The following is a 24,220-nucleotide window of genomic DNA, read 5'->3' on the forward strand; positions in this document are numbered from 1 at the left end:
TGGCTGGGAGGGTGCTAACGTGGGCACATTTCCATGGCAGAGGGTATTTTGTGTCCCTCCCTGTCGTGCTGTCACCCCAGCCAGCAACTAAGCACCACACAGCCGCTCGCTCACCCTCGTCCCCTGCCCCGGTGGGATGGGGGAGAGAAGCGGAAGACTAAAACTGAGTAAACTTGTGGGTTAAGAACACTGTAATAATTGAAAGAAAATAAAGTAAAATAGTAGTAGTAGTAATAATAATAATATTAATAATAATATACAAAGGAAATGATACACGATGCAATTGCTCACCGCCCACTGACCAATGCCCAGCCAGTCCCCGCGCAGCGATCGCTGCCTCCTGCCCAACTCCCCCCAGTTTCTATACTGAGCATGACGTCATATGGTATGGAATAGCCCTCTGGCCAGTTGGGGTCAACTCTCCTGGCTGTGCCCCCTCCCAGCTTCTCGCTGGCAGGGCATGAGAAGCTGAAAAGTCCTTGACGAGTGTGAGCACTACTTAGCAACAACTAAACCATCAGTGTCATCAATGTTATTTTCATCATAAATCCAAAATACTGCACTATGCCAGCCCCTAGGAAGAAAAGTCACTCTATCCCAGCCTAAACCAGGACAGGGAAGAGACATCAGTACAGGGAGGGACATGACAGGGTGAGGGCAAGGTGGGAAATGAGATGGGTGTCTGCAGCCTGCAGGGAAACCAATGAGGCATGGGGCAGCGTAGGACAGCCTGAGGTGGAGATGGCCGAGGACACTGGCCAGGCAGAAAAGCTTAGCAGGACGGAGATCTCAGTCCCCTTGGCTATGGCACTTGTCTCTGTCACCGAGGCCTATGAGGACACACCTTGTCCTCATGACACTAGAGACTTGTTGCCTCCTTGCACACCCCGGAGATGCCAGGAGGTGTTGTACCACCGTCCTTCAGCTGACATTGCCCACCCCACATCCCACCACCCCAGGAAGAGCCCGGAGCCACGCTTGAGGGACAGGATCTCTCTTGCGAGGGGCTGGGGGTCAGGGCTTGGTGTTTGCCCTGATGAAACACATCAAGGCTTTTCTCAGCATCACTCACCTGCACTTTGTCTTTGCCTTCCTGCCATCACTGTCTCCAATTTTCTGCTCTAACGAGTCCATGGGAAAGCTGTGTTGGTAATGGCCCTCAGTGAGACCTGTTAATACTTCAAGAAACTTCAGCAGTTGCTTCTGGCTTTACCTTCTTGAGGAGTTTTTGCAGTCTCCTGTCAGAATCAAAGGTTCAGGGACTCAGCACCAAATCCACTTTAGGCTCATTTCAATACGGTTCGTCTTATGGCACACGGGGACAGGGATGGAGATCCTCCTTGGCTCTCCTCTTATTGCTGAAGTACTTATAAAAGCATTTTTTATTATCTTTTACAGCATTGGCCAGATTGTGTTCTTGCTGGGCTTTTGCTTTTCTAATTCCCTCCCTGCAGGACCCTGTACTGTACTGTACAAGATCCCTGTACTCCTCCTGAGTTGCCCGCCCCTTCTTCCAAAGGCGGTAGACTCTCCCTTTTTCCCTGAGTCCCCGCAAAAGCTCCCTATTCAGCCAGGCCGGTCGTTTTCCCCGCCGGTTCGTCTTACGGCACACAGGGACAGCCCGCTCCTGCGCCCTTAAGGCTTCCTTCTTGAAGAAGGCCCAGCCTTCCTGGACCCCTTTGCCCTTCAGGACTGCCTCCCAAGGGACTTTCCCAACCAGCGTCCTGAACAGGCCAAAGTCTGCCCTCCGCAAGTCCATGGTAACAGTTTTGCTGCCCCTCCTCTTGGCATTGCCCAGAATCGAGAACTCTATCATATTGTGGTCTCTAAGCCCAAGACAGCCTCCCACCACGACATCTCCCACAAGCCCTTCTCTGTTAGTAGAGTCAGAGCTGTTCACAGCTCCAGAGCACCCCAGGACATTGGGTGATGCTTCAAGGGGAAGGACACGGCAGCGATTCATATAAAGACAAGGAGATTTCCCAAGTATGACTTTTCAATTTCCTACTCTTGGGTGATGGCAGGGGGGAAATGGAAAAGGAGCTCTCAAGTTTGAACAAGTCACTGAGACTCCTGAACTGTGACTTTGAGTGATCAGTGAGTCTGCTAGGAGCCTCCTAAAGCACCTTCAGCCACTTCTCTTCCTATGGACAGCCCCTGCATCACCTTTGCTGGATTCATCAGGGTTGTTCTGGCCTGCCCTTTTCCACCTGCAAACAAGAACATGCACCCAGGCAGTGCCCTGCCAACAGGCAGGTTGCTGCAGGGCCAAGGTGAGTGCACAGAGGCTGGGATGGGGCCAGTGAGTGCTGATGGGAAAAAGCCATGGGGCAGGGAAACACCCCCTAGGAGGAAAATCTCCAGGCAGCAAGGATGTGACCAGGGAATGGGAAGAAAGTAAACCCAGAAATCTTGTGGGAGGGAGGAATCAGAAAGCTGTGTATCTCCCCTCCCAGTAGAGATGCCTTCCTCTGAGCAAGCCCCCTTGCCTCCTGTCCCAGCCAGCAAAGCCTCTGCCCTCAGGGCCGTGGGCTCCAAGGCATGAACCACCTCCTCAGCAGGCAGAGCTCCAGCAGAGCCGTGGGGCAGCTCTCCAGCCACGCGTCCACTTCCCTCTGCAGAGCACAGGGGCTGAGAGCAGCTGCCCAGCAATGTCGGGGAGGTGGCCCAGCTGGGTAAAGGTGATGCTTTCCTGGGTGCGCAGCTGCCTCTCTGCTTGCCTCTCTCAGCCAGCACCCCAGGGTACTTTTCCTTTTTCTCCACCTACCTGTGCTATTGTTCCTGCTATCTTGCTCTTGCTGTCAGGCTCTCTGGGGATGGGAGTTTCAGCTGCAGAGTCACACACTGATCATGTGGGTGCTCCCATGCAGGTGTGTCCATGGAAATGAAGTGCCCCAGCTTTCACCTGTGGGGCTGTGGGGAAGGCAGCCTGTGGAGCTGGGGAATGAGCTGGCTTTTTGTTAATCAGATGCCATTGCTAGGACACTTGGCTGTCTCCTTGAGGTGTCCTTCCAAGCTCTCCCATAGCACCTTTGTGTTATCTGAAAGTCCCACAGAGAAGCGCAGAGATGCTACGACCAAGGAAATGCTGTGGGGTTGGTGACATGAGCCATGCATGTCCGTGCCTAGAAGCGGGGTGAGGAGACCTTGAGAAAGGGAGAGATATTGAGTGATCTGTGGTTGATCCGTCTGCCCCCAGCCTTGTCTGGTGACTTTTCAGGGTAACACGGGAGTGTGATCACCCTCCATCTGAGAATGGTGTCATTCCAGAGTAGATGGGAACAAGATGGAGGGACAGATCAACTCCCCTCACCCTGCTCTAAGCCACAGGCAATCCTCTTGCTTTGCAGGACTCACTCTGTTCTCCCTCAGAGCAGCAGCAATGCTGAGGGTTTCTGACATCCAAGAGCACTCCCCAGGTGAGATGAGGGGAGCTGTCAAGAGCCCCAAACCCCTCAAACTGCTGTTGCCAGCCCCATGCCTTAGCACTGTGAGTGTGGGCTCTGAGAGCTGAAGTGCCATTTGTGCCACCAGAAGCAGCAGGGTCTGGCACGTACAGTAAAAGCCCCCGTGGGCCCTGTCTCTGCGCTTGACTGTGCCCGGCAGGGAGCAGGAGCTGGGGCGATGCTGGTGCCCAGGAAGCTCAGAATTACCACTGCAGGTGATGTGGGTCTCCTCTCGCAGGTCATCGCACGACCGTGGGTCCCAGGGAGCAGAGGGACACTGCCAGAAGGAGCTGTTTCTCTCCCCACACTCCACGCGATCCAGCCAGGCGTGGCCAGACACCCTACCAGAGGGCAGGCGTGTTTCCAGGGTCCCCGCGTCCCCGCAGCCCAGCTCCTTGCATGCCAGCGACACCGTTTGGAGAGTCATTGAGTTGGAGCAAACGCTCCCCCATGTGCCATTGTAGAAAACCTGCAGGCGCCCGGAGCAGTTGCTGCCGTTCCCCAGCCTCAGGGCCATGAAATCTGGGAGGAAAGGCCCCAGAGGGGCACAGGCTGGTGTGGGGCTGTGGGAGCAGAGAAGCCTCTTCCCCCCGCAGGCCCTGGCCAGGCAGGGGCACGGCCAGCAAGTCACCCTTTTGCCAGGGGCCAAGAGAAGTCCCTGACGGAGAGACACCCATGCCCTCCCCGCTAAGCCCTGGGCACAGCTCAGCTGACAAGGGACCCCCCGTGGGACCGAGGGGCTTCGTGCAGGGGTGTCCCCAGGACAGGCTCGGGCAGGGGCTCCGAGGCAGCCAGGCACAGCCTGGGCCGTTGCCGGCTCTCCCCTCGTCCCGGCCTCCCCGGGCGCTGGGCTCCCACCACAGCTCCCGGCACAGACCTGAGCAGACGACTCCTGCGTCCTCTTTGTGCGCGCAGTCGTGCTGCCCCCAGGACCCTGCCGGGCAGTCCCAGAGAGCAGCTTCGGCCCCGGAGCAGTTCACGCCATCCAGCCAGATCTGACCGGAGCCTTCCCCGAAGCGAGCGGAGCCGACCGCCTCCACCGCCCCGCCGCAGCCCAGCTGCTGGCAAACGATGGCGGCATCAGACAGGTCCCAGCCATCGTCGCAGACGGTCCCCCAGCTGCCCTGGTAGTAGATCTCCACTCTCCCAGCGCAGCGCCCGGGCCCCTTCACCAGCCGCACCTGCCGGCTCCCTGCAGCAGGAAGAAACCCCAGCTGCCCTCAGGGGCTGCTGCCCACCCAGCCCAGAGCCCGGGGGGCCCGTGCAGTGCCACTCACCCGCGCACACGACGCCCACGTCCTCCGCAATCCCTGCCGCCGCTGCGCTCTCGGGCAGGGAGGTGTTGCAGAGGCTCAGCTCGGCCTCGTGCCCTGCGCACCGCACCCCTCGCAGCCCCACGGGACCCGTCCCTCTCTGAGGCTTCGCGGGGTTGTAGGCTTTTTCTGCCTCTCTGCACCTCAGCTGACGGCACACCACGCTGGCCTCCCGCACGTCCCACTCGTCATCCAGGACTCGGCCCCACGTCCCGCGCTGCAAGATCTCCACTCGTCCGTCGCACCGGCTCCCTCCACCCACCAGCCGCAGGGCCGTGGAGCCAGCGGGGCCTGGGGACAGCAGCCGTGCCCCAGCCCTCGGCAGCACCACAGAGCCCACAAACCTGCAGCACCTCCCCAGGCTCTGCAACCCGCACAGCACCCTGCAGCTCACCCGCCTGCCCCAGCCCTCTGCGCTCAGCTTCAGGAGCACGTTTCCACAGGATTGCTTTCCCAGGCCCTGAGCAAGACGCTGTCTTTGCTCTTGGTGGGGCAGAGCCACCCAACACGTCTCTGCTGAGGCCGATGGGGCAGCTCCCGCAGGAGGGAGCAGCAGCCGCTGCAGGGACCCGGGCACAGGCAGTGCTGGCCAAGCCTTGCCCAACCTCAGCGCTGACACCGGCGCTGCTGAGACAGCAGGCAGAGCCCGCACGTCTGTGCCCCTCTGCATCCCTGGGTTTGGGGTCTGGGCGCCTGCGTCCCTGGCAGGGAGCAGAGCACGGGGGGCCTTTCTGAGCAAACAGCACAAGGTTGGGTCTTGTGCTGACCAGAAGCACCAGGAGCAAGGGCAAAGCCCAGCCCCACTCTGCACCTCACCCCCCAGGTCTGCTGCTGGGGGCACCTGGGCAGCCCCCACGGGCGTGGGATTGGGCTCTGAGGGGGGGTCTCTGTGGGGCTGGGACTGGGCTGTCTGCAGCCAGAGGGATGGAGCTGAGCCCCACAGCCCTATCCTGGGCCTGTCCTGCAGCAGCAGAGCAGAGGACCCCGCGCCTGGCGCTGGCCGCAGGGCCTGAGCCACTGCCCTGGGGGGCAGAGATGCCTGACCTCGTTCACTCTTCAGCTCTCCCACATCAGAGCCGTCGGTGAGAGCAGGCAAAGCCCTCCAGGTTGCTCCTGGTGCAGGCAGGGTTTCTCAAGGGAGAAATGCAGCTGGTGCTGCCACGGGCTCCCCTGCTTTGGGTGGCCATGGCACCTTTTCCCAGCACTCACCTGAGCAAATGACAGCAGCGTGGTTCTCGGGGGAGCACGGTGAGGCCCCCAGGGCAGTCACTGGGCACTGTCCCAGGTGGGCTTCAGTCCCCTCACAGTGGAATGAGTCTCTCCACACAGGTCCGGTTCCACTCCCAAAATGCCCTCCTCTGGGAATGGACTCAGCAAACCCGCAGTCGAGGTGACGACAGAGAACGTGGGTGTCCAAGAGATCCCAGCGGGAGGCACAGAGGGTGCCCCAGGTGCCCAGCACCTGCACCTCCACTCTCCCCTCACACGCCGTGCTGCCGTTCACCAGCCGGAACCCTGTGTACTCTGGGGACAGAGAACGATGACAGAGTGCGCACCCAGCACGGCACGGTCCCTGCCCTGCTCCCCTGTCCCCAGCACACCCCCGGATATGTAACACCCCACCCTGAGTCCTTACGTGTGCAGGTGACACCGACAGCATTGGCATGGGTGCAAGGCTGGTCCCTGCGGGATCCCCTGGGGCAGAACATGAGGAAGGATTCATTCCCGGCACACTGCAGCTCTCTGTCCCACATGGGACCCACACCTTCTCCAAAGCGAGCTGCCCCAGGCACGGACAGGGCTGTGCCACACTGGAGCTCCCTGCAGACCACCTCGGCAGCTTTGGGACCAAAGTCGGAGTCACAGACAGTCTTCCACTGGTTCCCGTCATGGACCTCCACACGTCCTGAGCAGGGACTGTCCCCTCCGACCAGCTGGACAAATCCTGGAGCAACCAAAGACCCCTCAAGCTCTCCCAGAGCCCTCTGGCAGTTACGTGCCTACATCCCAGCTGCTCTGCAAGGTGGCCACAGGCAGAGAGACCGCAACCACCCCACCGCTGCCAGGGGGTGCCGATGGCACAAACACACCAGGGCCCCCCTGCCGCTCCTCAGGCATCATCACAGCACTTGTGGGTTGGCTGCTGTCCGCAGCCGGTGTCTGTGCCAGCTCCCCACTCTGGCACCTGCCCAGGGAGGGGGTCCTCAGCCAGGGCCAGAGTGCAGTGCCAGGCACGCACATCCCCACCAAGGGCCAGGCAGAGGGCAGGAGAGCGGGCAGAGGAGCAGCCCTGGGCTGACACGAGCTCCCGGTGCAAGCACAGGCACTGAGGACAGTGCAAGTGCTGGCAAAGCCCCTGTGGCACAGGGCAGCCGCGGGCTGGGGCAGGCAGGAAAGGCTGGGCAGCAGCTTGGCCCTGCCTGCCTGGGGCCGTATCCCCATGGGCTGGAACTCATGGGGGGACCCTGGGAGAGGAATGAGGTGCCACGGGCCACCCTGCTCCTCTGCCCAAGGCCAGCGCTCCTCCCCTCTGAACATCCCTTTTGCTGAGGCTGAGGGACTCCTCTCTGCCAGCAGGCACAACCCAAAAGTCCCTTGCCATCTCATGCCCTTCCCCGGGGCTGTGGACACACAGGGTGGGCTCCCCTTGCTCTTTCCTCAGGGACCAGGGACAGCAGCAATGACAGTCCCAGCTCGGCAGTGTCACCAGCCACACCGAGCCCTGCTCCAGTGCCCACTTGTTGCTCCCTGAGGGCACAGCCAGGTCCCTTCCCCTGTCCCGGTCCCAAAGGTGGGGAACAGGCTGGCCCCTTACCTGAACACGTCACTCCAACATCCTCATTGTGCTTACAGTCGTGTTCAGCATAGTGATTACAGCTGTTTTGTCCCCATCCAGGGTGTGTACAGTCAGACAGGGCAGACTCAGTTCCATGACAGTTAACATCATCCATCCAAATGGGGCCAGATCCTGGCCCGAAGTGCCCGTATTTAGGAGCTGTGACAGCAGACCCACAGCCCAGCTGCTTACAAACCACTGCAGCATCCTTCGTGTCCCAGCCGTAACCACACACGGTTCCCCACTGGCCCTGGTGTTTCACCTCCACTCGCCCAGCACAGCGCCCGCCGCCATCCTCCAGCCTCAGCTCTGCAGCCCCTTCAAACAGCAACATGGGACCGGTCAGGAGAGTGCCGAGCTCCAGACTGCAGGTCTAAGGGTCACCCCTGCCCAGGCCGAGTCACAGGCACCAGGGTGGGAGCCCCTTCCCCTCCAGGCTGTCCCTGCAGCAGTTTTGGGGTCCCTCCTGTCCCCACGGTCTGTGCAGGGCTGGGGTGCCCAACTCCAGCCCTGCTGGGCGATTCACCACCCCACAGCCCTTGGCACCTCTTCCCACGCCAACGGCCCCTGCCCGTGCCCACCCACACACCGTGCCCCCAGGCCCTGCACAGGGCACTGTCTCCTCCCCAGCCAAGCACACCCTGCACAGCCCCATGCCCCCACGCCCGCAGCTTCCCCGGCACCACCTTCCCTGGCACCACCCAAGCCCACACCACCCCCAGGGCTTTCTGTGTCCTCAGGGAGCACCGACACAATCCCAAGGATCCCCCCAACCCATGTCCCCTCCTCGCCCCTGGCATCAGCCCAGCCCCTGTGCTTGGCCGGGGCCCCCAGGAAGGAAAATTTTCTGCAGCCTGCGAGTGCAGACAGCCCGCTCCCCTTCTCTCTGGGGGACACAAACTGCCTTCCTGGGGTCGGGGCTCCCCTGCACCCGGGGGCAGGGAGCAGCACACAAACCTTGCGGGGCACCCCGCAGATTGGCTGTGCCCTGGGGATCCCTGAGTGCTGCCGTCACCCCCTGGGCCACTGCTGGCCCCAGGGGCACAGCCCGGGGAACAAGGAGCCCAAAAGGGTACCCCAGGATGGGGGATGTCTCTAAATGCAGCCAGGCACGGGCTGCCTTAAAGACAGAGAGGCACAGGGAAAGGCAGAAGGTCCATGGACGTGAGCACCTTCTGACCCTTGTCCCAGTGTTGCCGGGAAAGCAACCCCAGCCCCAAAGGGATCCTGATACCCCGCCGCTACCCACTGGCCCTGGGCGGTGAGACAAGGGAGCCAGCACTTACCCCTGCACAGCTGCACCCAGAGGAGCAGGCACAGCACCCGAGGGGACAGGAGTCCCTCCATCCCCATCCTGAGCCTGCTGCCCCGCTGGCACAGCCCTGCTGCGCCCCGCTCCCTGCCACGGCTCCGGGCAACTCACGGGGACAACGACGATGGCAGGCTGATATATCTCTGCAGATGCCGACCCAGCTGCAGGAGGAGCCAAGCGAAGCAGCAGCACCTTTTTAGACATGAGCGGCAGCTATCTCCCCTCCGACACAGACCAGTCCTCCAATGAACTTCTCCAGCGCCGTTCATGACCATATATGAGGGACATCTCTGTCCCACTGCAGGCGTCAGGGTCACTGCGGTGGGGGATCGTCACAGGACGAGCTGAGCGTGGAGGGGAAAGGAGTCTGTCACCCCTTGCAGCCTGCTGTGGGGACAGGGAGCACTGAGCATCTCCTGCACTGGGCTCATCCAAGAGCCCAAGGCGTGAGTGTCCCGACGCCCCCGAGACATGGGAAGCACAGGGCTGGGACTGCCGCGCGACCTGTGTCAGGATGGGAAGGGAACAGCCCCTTCCCCTGCCACAGCCCCTGCTGTGCTGGCAGCAGCAGCTGGGAAAAAGCCTTGGCCAGGGGAAGAGCTCCATGCCAGCAGTGCTGGCTCACGCCTCCCTCCCTGGAGAGACCCACGGTGGGTCCCTCGCAGGAGCCGGAGCTGGGACATGGCCCTGCCCTGGCAGCAGACACGCAGCCCCGAGGCTCAGACATGTCCCTGGCTCTCAGCGTGTCACTGCGGTGCCGTTATTCCCCGCGGGTGGATCGGGACCTGGAGCCTGCAGGTGCACAAACCACAGCCCACGTGGCCTCGCAGCGCTCGCCGCGCTCCCCTGGCAGCGCCCGTGCAGGAAGTCTGTGGTTTCCTCCTGGCACCGTGCCCAGGCACATCCCTGCCGTGCCCCCGAGCCACCCCCAGCCCCACTGCTCCAGCCAGGGCTGCAGGGGCTGCTCCTTCGGCCTGGCAGCCACGGGGCCAGGCAGCTCCCGTCCCCCGTCGTGCCCCTCTCATGCACACGGCCGCTCTGCACCCAGCCCCACGGCCACGGGTGCCATCGGTGACGTGACCTCACCCCCTCCTGCTGCCACTGCTCTGTGCTCATGGCTTACACTGTCACACCTCTGCCTGTGGTGCATGGGCTCCTGATGATGATGCTTCTTCCAAAAAGCCACATTTGGGTAGGGGCTCCATATGATCTGCATGACATCAGAAGCACCCACACAAGCCACATGCCTGCTCTTGGCCTAAAAGCTATTCCAGCAGCAGGGAAATCACAGGCTCGTACACAAGCCATGTGCATACTGCTGGCCTATCCGCCACGCAGCTACAGGTGATGTCACAGCATCTCCACCTGCCATGGACCTGTTCCTGGCTTACCAGCTATGCGGGCACTACTGACATCACAAGGACATTCACAAGCCATGTGCCAGCTCCTGGCCCATCATCCACTCAGGCACCAGCAGCCTCACAAGCACCTACACAATCCATAAGCCTGCTCCTGGCCTATTAGCTCCTCAGGCCTGAGTGACCTCATAAGAACCTGCACAACCCATGGGCCTTCTCCTGGCTTGTGAAGTATTCAGGCACCAATGATCTCACAAACCCCTACACAAGCTTTGCGCCTTCACCTGGCCTATCAGCTACTCGGGAACCGGTGACCTCACAACCACCCCCACAAACCATGTTCCTGCTCTTGCCCTGTCAGCTCTTCAGGAAGCAATGACCTCACAAGAACCTACAGAGTCCAGGGGCCTGCTCTGGGCCTATCAGCTACTCTGCCAAGAGTGACCTCACAAGCACATCTCCCCCTGTTTGCCATGTACTCCTTGTTGAGGTATTCAGTCTCCAGTGACCTCACAAGCTCCTCTACAAGCCTTGCACCTGGTCCGGGCCTATCAGCTACTCTGCCAAGAGTGACCTCTCAAGCTCCTACACAAGCCATGAGCCTCCTCTTGGCCTATCAGCTACTCAGGCAGCAGTGACCTCACAAGCACATACCAGCCTAGGTGCTATGTGCTCGTGTGGTGCAGTGACCCCAGACGGCAGCTAAACCCCCACCCAGGCACTCACTGCCTCCCTCCCAGCAGGATGGGGGAGACAACTGGAAGGGCAACAGCGAGAGCAAAACTCATGGGTGACGATAAACACAGTTGAAGAAGTGGAGGGAACAAGAGAAAAGGAAAGAAGGGATGGAGAAGCACTCACTCACCCCAGCAGACCGATGCCCAGCCAGTCTCCGAGCAATGGCTCCTTTGGAGAAACTCCCCTCCCAGCTGTATTTCTTAACAAGATGCCAGATGGCATGGACTATCTCTTTGGTCAGTTCGGGTGGGCTGCCCTGACCTTGTCCCCTCCCAGCCTCTTGCCCACCCCCTGCCTCCTCGCCGTGGGGACGCAATGAGACACAGAGAAGGCCTTGACATTACGCCAGCACTGATCAGCAATAGCCACAGCGTCACCGTGTTATCAGCACTGTTTTAGCCACCAGCGCGCAGCACAGCACCATACGTGCTGCTGTCAAGAAAATGAACTCCACGCCAGCCAGACCCAGGACAATCTCCACCCCTTATTACAGACCATTTGCATCCTGCTCAAGGCCTGCAGGATTCAATGCATTTCCATCAACCACCACCCCCTGCTTCCCTGTCCTTTCACATGACGTACACACAGGGTACTGGGTTTGGCTGGTGTGGCTCAGGTGGACCTGGACAAGTCCCAGCCCACTCCTGACGTCTCCCCTCACTCAGTCATCTGGAGTTTTTTGCAACATTCAATCAGGTCATCAAGCTAAGGATGAGGCAAAACATGTAGCACCAGCCTGCACCCCACAATGTTCTTAAAGGGAGCTGTGAGATCCCCCCAACCATGGGGAAAGGGAGCTCACCTCCACCATCAATCTTCTTAGTGTGACCCCTCAAAGTGCAATGTGCAGTTCATGGGCCCATTGGCTGCTTTTTCTCATTCATGTGGTTCTTCTGGGGGATTCCCTTGGGGTCTTTTCCTCTTTGTCCCCATGCACGTGGTCTTCTGAAGCTGGCATTTTGTCCTGGTTTTCCATTTTCACGGAGAGCATGGCCTGTGTCTTGCAGCACTGGTCAAAGCCCAGAGCCTGCCCCAGTAAGCCTGCATGGCCGCCCTGCAGGGCTGGGCTGGGCTGGGCTGGGCTGGGCTGGGCTGGGGGGGATTCCCAGTCCGGCTCACAGCACTGGGCTCTTCTTTGCAGGTGACAGGATTTGCTGGGGGGGCCCCTTGGAGGCCTCCTAGACGCGGGCCGTAGCCCTTGGGCATGTTCCAGCTTGCCCACGCCCCACCACTTTTCGGGCACCCCTCTGCCCTCCCGAAGTGCCCCCAGCCCCGCCCTGCCAGGGCTTGTTCTGCAGCCTGGTAAAGTGGGGGACCCCAACCTGGCCTTCTCCTTTTGTTTCTATTCACATTTAAACGTTAATTGCTCACTCCACTAGCTCTTATTCCAAAAAAGGTTTTATCTGTTTCATACCTATGTGTTTATGGCTACATATATTTACTTTCTCTACCTTTGTAAATGTTTACATGCATATAGAGCTACAGATAAAGAAATACTGTTCATAATTTTAAATAAAATATGCATTTATACGTAATTGTCCACCTATTTATAACAATATATATTTTAGATAAATGTCCATATATGTACATGTGAGCCCTTCCTGGCCCAAAGCCGGTGGGCAGCCAATCCCTGGGCTGCCTGAGAAGACGTGGGTATGAAGGGGTGAAGAAGTGGCTGCCAGCCAATCCCAGTGCCGGATGAAAAGAGGTGGGCAAGGAGGCTGTGGGAAGTGGCAGCCTCCCTGTGGGCAATGCCAGGGGCTTCCTTTGTGCCGTGGCCCTGGGGACACCGGGACGCGTGGCCAGTCCTGCCAGCCAATCCCAGGGGCTGCCTGAGAGCAGGCGGGTGTGACGGTGTCAGGAAATGGCCGTCAGGCAATCAGAGAGCAGCATGAGGTGTCACCCAATGGCAGCTGACGGCCATGGCATGGCGGCACCCTGTCCCAGCCTGGCGGCCAAACCAAAGTGGCGGCCCCTGTGCAGGCAGGGGCAGGGCCTTCCGCGCCTGATGTCTCGCTGGGCACAGCGGAAGGGGTGGCCGGTGCTGGCAGCCAATCAGAGCAGAGCACGTGGCGGGAGAGGAGAGGGGCTGCCAGGGCAAATGGCGCCGGGGCTGCTGGCAGGGGCCGGGACTTCCCCCGGCAGCCGCTGGGCGCGGCACCTGTCCCGCCAGGGCTGGCGGAGCAGCGGGGCCTGTGCTGCTGGCGTGTCCCAGGGCAGGGATCCCAACAGGCAGCAGGAAGGGCCCTGGGGAGCTACAAACACCCCAGCCAGAGCTGGGCCTGCGCAGCTGCCCGAGCCTCCAGTTTCCTCCGAGCTCCAGGCCCCGGCAGCGACTGTCCCGCAAAACATACGGGCCATGGAAGTGACATGGAACAGCGGCCCTGGCTGAGCCCTCGGGGCAGTTTATCTGCGCTTCTCCTCCCGGGGAGCCTGCAGCTGCCCCAGCACCGCCTGCGGTCACCGTCTGACAGCGGCACAAAAGGAGCCCTCGCTCTGTGTGGGGGCTGTCTACGCATGCGCTGGCATGGTCTCTATTTTCATCTTGCTCGTGACAGCCAGCCACAGCATAGCTTGCTCTCACCTGTGTATGGGGGTGTGGAGGGAGCATGTCTGATCCCCTGAGAGTATTGGGTCAAGGCCCTGTTTGGCTGCCACAAGGGATAATACAATAATGAGGAAAGGAGGAAGCCACAGGCAAGAAGAGACAGGGACACAAACCTGACGGGCAGATGCTGAGGGAGGCAGTGCTGGGAACCAAAGCTGGCCAGTCATGCTGATGGATGGAGGCGTGTGAGAGGGGGAGAGTGTTTATTCCAGCAAGGTTATCTGCTTGGGGACCTTGTGAATTGGGGAGCTAAGAGACAAAAGGGGAAACCAGAAGCAAAGTATGCTGAGACAGAGACTTGACAAAACAAACATGCAGTCTGACAAGAAAGGAACTTTGCCAGTCACACTAGTTGTTGTGCCATCAAGAAACTACAGGTGCCACTTCCCAGAGGACCAACCGGACTTGTCAAGTGACATGATTGTGAATCAGAGGGACCATGGACTGGGAGGGATGCGGGAATCAGGAGAGCTATGCAAAGCCATGAGGGACGTGCAGAGGAAGGGGAAGCGGGGAGGAACAAAGTGGGGTTAGGCAGAAAATGGTATAAAAGAGGCCAGGTGCGTGTAAAACTCGACTTAGTGAGGAAGGGGATGGAGTTTTGAGTAAGAGGGAGGAGCCATGGGCTGGTGATGTATTAGGAAGAAACAGGGAAACACCTGTGAAAAGCTTCACAGGAATTAGGGTGTGTACCAATGGCTCTGCACCAATGCACGCAGCCTGGGTAACAGAGAGGAGGAGCTAAGCACCACTGTGCAGCTAGAAACCTTATGGCTGGTGTTCCCTCCAGGCCACCTGAGCACGAGCAGCCTTTTGAGGAAGCGTTCCTACTTCAGCGGCAGGAAGCATCCCACTGGGAGGCTGAGATCCTACTGGGGGACTTCAGTCCCCCTGCGTCTGCTGGAAAAGCAGCAGAGCGAGCTGTAAGCAGTCCAGGAGACTCTTGGAGTGCGTTGAGCATAATTTCTTAATGCAGGTGATAGAGAGCCCAGCCAGAGGGGAAGCATTACGAGACCTGTTGCTTGCAGGCATGGAAGAAGTAAATAGAGAGGTCAAGGCTGGTTGCAGCCTGGGCTGCAGTGATCATGCCCTGGTGGAATTCTCGATCCTGAGGGATATGGCGATATGGGCCAGGTAAAGAGTAGGGTCAGGACCCTGAATTTCAGGTGAGTGAAGTTTGAGTGGTTTAAGGAATTAGTGGATGGGACGCGCTGGGACACTGCCCTCAGGGCTAAAGGAGCTGAAGAGAGCTGGCAGCTCTGTCAGAACATTTTTCTTAGCGTGCAAGAGCTCTTGATTGCCATGTGCAAGACATTGTGCAAGGAAGGCAGGAGGCCCGCATGGCTCAGTAAGGAGCTCCTGGTCCAAGTGCAGCGTCAGAAGGAAATGCAGAGGCAGTGGCAGCAGGGCCCTGTGTCGTGGGAAGAATATAGGGACGCTGCCTGGATGTGTAGGGATGGATTCAGGAAAGCGAAGGAAGAGCTGTGGCTGAATTTGGCAAAAGATGCAAAGAATAATAGAAGGGCTTTTACAGTTGTGTTGGCCAGAAAAGGAAGACTAAAGTAAATGTACCCACCGTGATGAATTCCCCTCTCACTCTTAAATTCATCTCTAAAAAGATCCAGTTATTAATCCCATGTAGATGTTTTCTCCACGGTGCTTGGCAGGACATTAAAGACAGGCAGCAGAGAGAGACCTTTCCCATTTAGTCTTGGCACAGGTAGACTAAAAGACCCTTTCTTCTTCCATTTCTTAACCCATGTCCTTTTTATGAACATTTGCACCCACATCAGCTCTTGTAGAGTTTTTCCTAAATGCTCCTCGTTTATCTTCATCACGTTGAAAAGCAATTATGAGTAAGTTGCTAACACCAAGGCCACCCAGGGGCATCCCCCAGAAAACGTCCCCCCTGTCAATGCCCCCCGGCCATGGCTGACCCCAAGTACGCTGACCTGCCCGGCATCGCGAGTGTGGGGCTGAAGCGGGGAGCAGGCAGGGCCAGGGTGTCCAGAGGGGGAGCGGGGGGAGCGGGTACGTGGGTGGCTGAGGGGGTTGGAGGGGTGTGGGAGAAGGGAAGGGGATGGGCGTGTCTGCGGGGGAAGTGAGGGCATGAGGGGTGTTTGTGGGGGGAGCTAAGAGGTGACCACAGAAAGAGTAAACGGACAAAAGGGGGGAATTATTCTCCAAGGATATCCCATTTTATGTGCCTTTAAATGAAACACTAAACATGGTGCCTAGACAGGCCTGCTTTGCTCCTCTTCTCTGCCAGCAGGAGAGCTTTCCCGGGGCTGCGATTCTGCTCTCTCAGTGACACTGGAGCTTTGGTGAGCGACCCTGGGCTGTGGGAGCCGGAGCTGGACCACGGGGGCTTCTCCTTCAAGCCCCATTCCCCTGCGCTGTCCCTTGCAGCCCGGACCACAAGCATCCTTCTCCTGAGGGACAAAGCTCCCTTCCCCACTAGCAGCACAAGCTGTAGGAAGCTCCCTGGAAGAACGTTTGCAAGGGACACACACAAGTCGAGCTGCCACACATCCTCTTTGTTTTATTATTCTTCCTAAAGGAGGTCTTGGGCCTGCGGGTGGTCGTTGTGGCTCACCATCTTCCCGTGAACCTGTACCCGGTACACACAGGTGTACTCTGGGTTTCCCCAGTTGCTCTGCACCTGGAATTTGATGTAGCGAACGGTCCTGGGAAGCTCCTTCTGTAAAGAAATGTGGGGAGCCATCATTGCGCTGGTGGGAAGAGCCACAACAGATTGCGGGAGGCCCCCCTGCCTGCGCTCCCCTGCTGAGGACCAAAGGGCAGCCCTGACGGAGGAGGAAGCCAGGGCAAGCAGAGCCCCCTTTGCCAGGGCCAAGGAGGAGCCCTCTGTGCCTAGAAAGCAAAGGCCTGGCCTCAGAGGCTTGCTGAGGGCAGCTGTGGAAAGCGGAGGCACAGTGCTGCCCGGGCTGCCGCGGGACGCGGGGAGAGTCCCGCTGAGGGGGGCAGGCGTCTGCCATCCTCCCTGCCACCGTCTCCCCTGAGGGGGACTGTTTCCCTTCCCGCACCCCTTCCCACTGCTGCTTTCTCTGCGCTACCCGAAGGGAAAGGAAAGCCCTTGCAAAGGTGGGGCAGCTGCCTCGGCCAGCAGAGCAAAGCCCCATTTGCCCTCCTCTTGCCGCCTTCCCCACAGGGGCATGGAGCGTGGGAGAGCAGAGGCTGGCTGGGGTGATCCTCTGCACTCTTTCCTCCAAGGACTTGCAGACAAGCCTGCCTTCTTCCCGGGCATCCTGCCCACAGCTCTTGCGGTACCTGCACATGGAATGTCTGAGCGATCTCCTTGTGCACGTCGTAGGTGAATGTCCCCAGGAGAGTTTCTGCCGTTGCCTCATCCACTCCCTCAAAGACGAGAGAGAAAGGGAGCCGGTCAGGCCGAAGCAGGGTGTCAGAAAATGGGCACGGCGAGGCCAAACGCGGGAACCCTTGCCCACCTCCCTTGGCTCCCTTGGTGACTCAGCTTAGGGTGAGTGTGGGTCGGGATGCTTTCAGCATGTGCTCCAGGATCGTTGGCCATGAAGCAGAGAAGAAGCCCCCAAAGGCACAGAACCTGCACGTGCCCCCAGTGGCGCCCCAGGGGATGCGGTGCGCTGCAGCACCCAGCCCCAGACAGAGCTCTGAGAGAAGCCACCACGAGAAGCACGTCTCTGGTACAGCTTTTCCCTGGGGCCGCCCCCCACCCCCAACCCTCCCCGAGAAGTGCAAGGCCAGGACTTACGGAGACAGCAAAGTCTTTGGGGGCACTGCTGACTTCCCCGGAAGGAGAGACTGCCTCGGAGATATGCCAGATGGTGAAAGCCTTTGGCCAGATTTGCTCAGGCAGCCGGATGACCACGTGGCCCCGAGATCCTTGGAAAGCCCAGCAGTTGCCAGGGGCAATACGGGGCTGAAACCAGAAAGCCATGACCATCAGTTGCTACTGGCAGCCAAAGAGCCACCACAGCTGCCTGTTTGGCCAGAAGCAGAGACCTTGCCTTGCCTGTGGGCTGCAATCCTGTTTGTAAATGAGTACAAGTGCATGGGCAGCAGGGCAATATGGAAGTGTTTCTACAAACCCTCTGGGCTCCACCGCCTTTCCCAAGGCAGCTCTGCTTTCTCAGAGCCTGCAGAGAAAGGGCAGGTCTCCCTAGTGTACCTCACCCCATCGTCCTTCAAAGATTCCGCTGCAGCTACAAGGTCCAATGCAGACATGGACCCTGCTTCAGACGTGGTAGACCAGATCAGGGCCGGGGGCCCAGAGGAGCACCTCTCGCTGCTGGCATGGCTCAGCAGCCCCCACCACTCCCACCCACTCTGGAAAGGGACCCTCAGAGATGCCGTATGGCAGTGGGACTCCCAAGGACAAAGTTCCTTGGCAAACTGCAGCCAAGGGTGGTGGGCAGGTCACAGCAGCTGGGTTCATCTCGGTCCCCTTCCTGATGGGACGCAGTGCTGCCAGGGATCGCAGGGGTCAGGAATGCAATGCAGGCTGCAGCAAAGTGCTGTGCACTTGGTCTGCCAATGGAAAGCAAGGAGGTGAAGCACACTGAAGCCAGGAGTTCCTTTGTGACACCTGCCTGCAAGATTGTCTCTGGAGGGTTTCCAGAAGAGAAGGCAAATGGAGAAAGCCACCAGGTCTTCTTGCCTTGCTCACCATAACTCTTGGATGTCCTCTCCTCATCAATGGTGGCACCTTACATGACGGTGGAGAGAGATTAGGAGTTGAAGCAGTGCATTAGGATGCATTTCTCAGGCTGGAAAGCAGAGCTTGGCAGAGTTTGGGGGAGTGCCACAGACAACGTGAGGGCAGTGAGACTTCCTGTCTTCCTACCTATGGCTTCCAGAGCCCAGTCAGGCATCTGGAGGTAGTTTTCAAGCACCTTCTTAATTGCCGCCTGTGTCAACTGCAGAATTTCCTGGGGAAAAATTGGGAATGGAGAGATGGCAGTGAACACACACACACACGTGCACAGGCCATTCTGCATGAACCCCGAGCCCTAGCACAGAGCCAAGGAGCGCCTGTGTGTCAGAAAACCCAAGGCAAGACCTGTCGGAAGAGGTGCCGACTCTGAGAGTGCCAAGAGGAAGCAGCAGGAGGGAGCCCGGATAGGTAGCGGGGTCTCTGATCTACCGCCAGCACCCTTACCTCTCTCTTCTCTGCTTGGACACCATGGTCTACGAGGACCTCTCTCACTGCCTGAAGTATGTTCCCCCTCGCAGCAGACACCTGAGCCACCGTCTCCTCGAGCTCCCGCATCTTCTGCTCCAGCCAAGCCTGTGAGTTCCTGCAAGGCAGAGGGAAAGCAGGTCTTGTCCAGCAGCTGCCAAGCCTCTGCAGGCAGGCTCCAAACGCCGTGCAGAGAAGGGTCAGGTGAGCTTGGGTCAAGCCCCGTCCCCCGGCCCCTTTCCTTCCTCTGGTTTACAAATGGCTCCCTTCCAGCACCGTGGGTAGTAGATGGAAAGGCCGGGAGCCCTGGGTGCGAAGCAAGTGAGTGCAGGCAGCATGAAGCCAGCTGAGACGGCTCCACAGCGTGTGTTGCTTGGCAAGAAAGCGCTCTTACCCCAGAGACTGCAGCTCCGCTTCAGGAAGGCCCGACACCTCCTGCAAGATAAAGAGGGTGTGGGATGGACTCCTTAAGTAGCTTGTTTACTGCCAGAATTGACTCTTTGGAGAGACACTCTATTGGAGCAAGCATGAGGAGCACTGCCAGGGCTTCCCAAAGGAGACTCCCCTACGGAGAGGTGGCAGAATTTCCTGCTGCTTTGAGTCACTTTGGAGAGACCCTGACCCAAACCTGGCCTCTTTAACCATCCACGTTCAGCAGAGCATCTTTCGGGTCTCCATCTGACCCCCCCCCCCCCAGACTCTCCGATGGGTATGCAGGCAGCAAAGGCACCTTCTGCCAAAGTGCTCCCCACTTCAGCCTGCCACCCTCTGGAAGTCACTCGGGAAGATCCGTCTCCGTGTTAAACCCCAAGCAGGTGCTAAGGAGACTGAAGGATGACCAGAAGTGCTCCTCCCTCGCCTCTGCCTCAGCGGTGATGGGGAGTTTCGAGCAGGCACTGCGTGTTCCCAGGGGAGGCAGGAGGGCAGAGCGACGGCCTTTGCAGGCGTTGGCTTTCCCACAGCAAGGGACACTTACCTGCAACGCTCCCGTTCCCCACACCGTTGGGTGTCTCCAGCAGTAGACAAGAGCTGTGGGTCACATTGTCAAGAGATGGTTATTTTCCTCAGGAGCTGCTCCCTCTGCCCAGGACTGAGAGGCCCATTTTTGGTGAGGGGTACTCACCCGACAGGACGGGAAGCAGCAGGAGAAGGAGCCTCAGGACACTCCTGCCCTTCTGGTGGGTGTGGCGTTGTCTAAAAGAGCAGGACCACTGCTGTTAGAAAAGCGCAAAATCTGGGACATGTATTTGCCAGGGATCTGCTTAGGAGCTCGCTTGCCACCAGGTTCCTGTGCTCAGCACAGCTGCAAGTCTGAAAGCCCAAGGGCCTTTGGGAAGGTCTGGCCCGTTGCACCCCACCCCTGGGGCACAAAGAGCTCTGGCCTGAGACAGGGGCAGCAGCCTGGCCCTGCTCGGCTCTCCCCGCAGAAGGGGCAGGGCCGTGCCCCCAGAATGGGGTTGCTGGGCTGCCCGGCTGGAGGGCAGTAGTGCAGACAGCCCCCATGCTGTGGGGCTGCCTGCTCCTGCCGGGAAGCCAGGCAGCACACAAGGCTTCTGGCCTGACCACCCTCTGCTTTCTGGGCCCCCTTGCACCCACCTGCCCAAAGTGGCTGGCATCTCCACAAGCCCAGCACACCGACCAGGCACAGGGCAAAGCCTGCTCTCCTCCCGAGACCCAAGCACCTCTTCTCTAGGCATGCGCTAGCTGCTGCCAGTGCTCTGCTTCGCACTGCTGCCCACCTCTGCAGCGCGGGGTTTTATGGAGGGCAGCAGGTTATGACATCACAAGAGCCGCCTGGTGATGCCCGTGATGAGCTGAGAGGGGCTACCAAGAAAGGGTTGCTGTGCTGCCTGGAGGGAGCAACCCTGTGGGTGAGCCTCCGCCCGCAGCTGCAGCTCCCAGAGACAAGGGGCCCAGAAGCACCCGGGAGCACAGAGAGCAGCAGCTCCTTTGGCTCCTGGCATCACGCAGCGTGGTGTGCAGGTCCCCTCAGGCTGGAGGGCCACCCAATGCAGACTGGCACCTCTGCATACAGCCAGGGCTGCTCAGATGCACGCATTTTCACACGGTGTTAACGGAGATGACGCTGTGCATGGTGGAAATGATCAGCAGCATGGCTGTCTCTCTCTCTCTCTCTCTCGAGTGGTGCTGCTGTCCTGGCCTCCCTCCCTGCCTCCCTCCTGCCAGTGCTGGGCCAGCTGCTGTCCCCAGACCAGGAAGAGCTGCTGCAGGCACCCAGGGTGCTCCCCGGAGAGCCCTGTGCCACCTCCTCTGCCTTCCTGGCTGCCCAGGGATGTTCCTGGGCCACAAAGAAGGCCACAAATGTGCCTTAATCCTGACATCACTAATAGTACTGCTGCTTACAATCAACCTACTAGGCCTATTACCATATACATTTACCCCAACCACCCAGCTATCAATGAACATCGCACTAGCCTTCCCACTATGACTAGCCACCCTACTCACAGGCCTATGAAATCAACCCTCAGCCTCCCGAGGACACCTACTACCCAAAGGAACCCCAACACTACTAATTCCTGCCCTAATCATAATCGAAACCACCAGCCTCCTTATCCGACCACTAGCGCTAGGAGTCCGCCTCACAGCAAACCTTACAGCAGGACATCTCCTTATTCAACTCATCTCCACAGCCACAACCGCCTTACTCCCCATCATCCCAGCAGTGTCAATCCTAACTGCATCAATCCGATTCCTCCTAACAATCCTAGAAGTAGCAGTAGCCATAATCCACACCTACGTCTTTGTTCTCCTACTAAGCCTATACTTACCAGAAAACATCTAATGGCTCACCAAGCACACTCCTACCACATAGTAGACCCAAGCCCCTGGCCCATCTTGGGAGCAGCTGCCGCCATACTTACTATGTCACGTTTAATCATGATTCCACCACAAGTCATCACAACTCCTGGCCCTAGCTCTGCTCTCCATAGTCCTAATTGTAATCCAATGATGACAAGACGTTGTACAAGGAAGCACATTCCAAGGCCACCACACCCCTACTGTCCAAAAACGCCTGTGACACGGAATAATCCTCTTCATCATATCCGAAGCGGCCTTCTTCCTGGGTTTCTCCTGGGCATTCTTCCACTCCACAGCTGTCTGGGCACCAAGGGCATGTGCTGCTGCACCCAGCGAGCAGCTGGGTGGGGGCTGATCCAGGGCATAGAATCATAGAACGGGTTGGGTTGGAAGGGATCATCTAGTCCAACCCCCCTGCCATGGACAGGGACATCTTTCATTAGATCAGGTAGCTCAAAGCCCCACCCAACCTGACCTTGAACACTTCCAGTGATGGGGCAGCCACACTTCTCTGGGCGACCAGAGTCTCACAACTCTTACTGGAAAACATTTCTTCCTTACGCCCAAGCTAAACCAACCCTCTTTCAGTTTAAAATCATTGCCCCTTGTCCTGTCACTACAAGCCTTGATAAAAAGTCTGCCTCTGTCCTTCTTGCAAGCGCCCTTTATATATTGAAAGGCTGCAGGAAGCTCTGCCCACAGCCTGCACTTCTGCACTCTGAACAACCCCAACTCTCTCAGCCTTTCTTCATAGCAGACGTGTTCCAGCCCTCGGATCATTTTTGTGGCCCTCCTCTGGACCCGCTCCAACAGATCCATGTCTGCAGTGCAAGCTGTTGGAAGCCCCCTGGAAGAACGTTTGCGAGGAACAAGTCGAGCTGCCACACACCTTCTTTGTTTTATTATTCTTCCTAAAGGAGGTCTTGGGCCTGCGGGTGGTCATTGTGGCTCGCCACCTTCTCGTGAACCTGTACTCGGTACATAGCGGTGTACAGTCAGAGCCGTCGTAGGGAGCACAGCAGCCACCTCCCTCCGACCGGTCACCTGGCATTCACGGTGTTAGTAAAAAAGGATTTGCTCGCATTTTGGTTTCTTCTCGTTCGTGCGCAGGTACTGGAAAGAAGGCAGCAGAAGTACACCCTAGCTAAAACCCCTTGTATTGCTGGCAGTAACGGTGCCTCTTGGCTGGGAGCATGAGAAGTACCCCTTTTCAAGCTCTTGACCCTTTATATACAGTTTTGAGACTACTCACATATTCATTTTTGCAATGTACATAACCTATATGCTTTGGCCATGACATCCCTTGTTACCATACGCTTTTGAGGATTTGTTCACATCAACCCCCATGCAAGCATGCTTAATGCATATTTATAAGCTGAGTTTGCACTACTTTGTTGCAACTTTGGCACTTTCAGCTGGCTTGGCCTGGTTTCTCCTAACAACAAACCCTCTTATGCAAGTGCGGTCATTGTTGGTCAAGTTCCATTGCGCCTGTGTGAAAACGGGCAACCGTTTACGCAGGATGGTGCACACACCCTCCTGCCTGCAAATCGGGCAAGAACCAGGTCTGAGGCAGAGCCATCGTGGGGCACGCACAGGCAGAAGGGAAAGCAGCAGCCACCTCCCTCCGGCCCGTCAGCTGACATTCACTATTGACACGGTCGCGCACTTGTCCTACAATCACAGATGTCTGTCTTCTCTTTCTGGTTTTATTTCAAAAGAACCGGGACGTCACTGGGCGGCTCCCAAAGGCAGCCGCCAGCTTCGGTGGCAGGGCCCAGTTAAGGATGTCCCTGTTCAGCAGGACCAGGATGAGGACGACGATCTGCAGGAAGGCGAGGAACAGAAGAAATCTCCTGTGGGACAGGAGAGGGGTCAGGCAGAACAGGGGGCAAATGTGTCTCAGCTCTTTCCAACCACCCTCTTCGCACAGCACCGTGGCACCTTGAACCGTGCTGGGCACAACACTCCCCGCTCAGGACTGGGGTGAGGGGCCCGGCTACCTCTCTCGGCTCTACTCTACGTCTCCCCGGTGGGCCCCAAAATCCCCCCCTACGCGCCCCCCAAGCTAGGAAGAAATACTGAACCATTTCATCCCAGAGAAGTCCAAAGCTGCCTAGTGCCCTTGGACCACTGGCACGGACATGCCAGTGCCTATGGAAGAGCCCCGGCACCCTGACTGCCCCGGGCCACTCACCTCAGCCAAGAAGTGATGTTATGCCTCCTTGACGCCAGCTGCTCCTCCTAGAGGCCAAGGCACAGCAGGGACATGTGTTGGGGTGTGCGAGGCAGCGAGGTTTGGGGGCTCAGCCCCCCTCCCTCGTTCGCGCTGAGATCAGTGCCCCCATGTCCCCCGGGCACAGTGCAGACCCTTCCCTCCCCAAGGCCCACAGCGGGGTTGTCTGTCCTACCAGCCGCACAGCCACCATCTCCTGCAGCAGCGACTCGCCTGTCTTGTCCGCCGGCGCCGCCTTCCCCCTGCTACGGACACCATGGGGTTCTGGGCTGTGAGAAGAGACCTCGGCCGGCATGGTGGCCCCCTGGGTGGCCAACAGGGAGCCAGGGTGCTGCCCAGGCTCTGCTGGGGCTGGCACCAGGCACCGCGGC

The 24,220-nt window shown here is 58.6% G+C and overlaps 2 protein-coding genes across 2 annotated transcripts in view; both read right to left on the minus strand.

The window, feature by feature from the left end:
• The window catches only part of LOC142595962 (scavenger receptor cysteine-rich type 1 protein M130-like), an 88,795-nt gene extending 79,684 nt beyond the window's left edge, over nt 1–9,111 (minus strand). The window contains 6 exon segments of the mRNA XM_075724831.1: nt 6,398–6,704; nt 7,575–7,953; nt 7,986–8,075; nt 8,077–8,162; nt 8,553–8,715; nt 9,019–9,111. Of these exon segments, the coding sequence (XP_075580946.1) occupies nt 6,398–6,704; nt 7,575–7,953; nt 7,986–8,075; nt 8,077–8,162; nt 8,553–8,715; nt 9,019–9,111 (1,118 nt within the window).
• Nucleotides 9,112–14,617: 5,506 nt separating this feature from the next.
• LOC142595963 (SUN domain-containing protein 3-like) lies at nt 14,618–21,220 on the minus strand. The gene is made up of 9 exons (XM_075724832.1): nt 21,194–21,220; nt 19,917–19,987; nt 18,773–18,911; nt 18,458–18,542; nt 18,204–18,319; nt 17,366–17,533; nt 16,903–16,989; nt 16,208–16,312; nt 14,618–14,719 (listed from the first exon to the last, which is right to left on the minus strand). Exons 1-9 carry the CDS (start codon nt 21,218–21,220, stop codon nt 14,618–14,620), a joined length of 900 nt encoding a protein of 299 aa, XP_075580947.1.
• Nucleotides 21,221–24,220: the final 3,000 nt, after the last annotated feature.

This window comes from Pelecanus crispus, chromosome 25 (assembly GCF_030463565.1).
Source record: "Pelecanus crispus isolate bPelCri1 chromosome 25, bPelCri1.pri, whole genome shotgun sequence".
In the NCBI taxonomy this organism is placed as follows: Eukaryota; Metazoa; Chordata; class Aves; order Pelecaniformes; family Pelecanidae; genus Pelecanus; species Pelecanus crispus.

Coding starts and splice junctions, on each gene's coding strand:
- LOC142595963 (XM_075724832.1), bottom strand. CDS start 21,220: ATGTTCATTGATAGCTGGGTGGTTGGG. Junction 18,320..18,457: donor CTGGGCTCTGGAAGCCATAG/GTAGGAAGACAG, acceptor CCGTCATGTAAG/GTGCCACCATTGATGAGGAG. Junction 14,720..16,207: donor TACAGGTTCACGGGAAGATG/GTGAGCCACAAC, acceptor CATATCCCTCAG/GATCGAGAATTCCACCAGGG.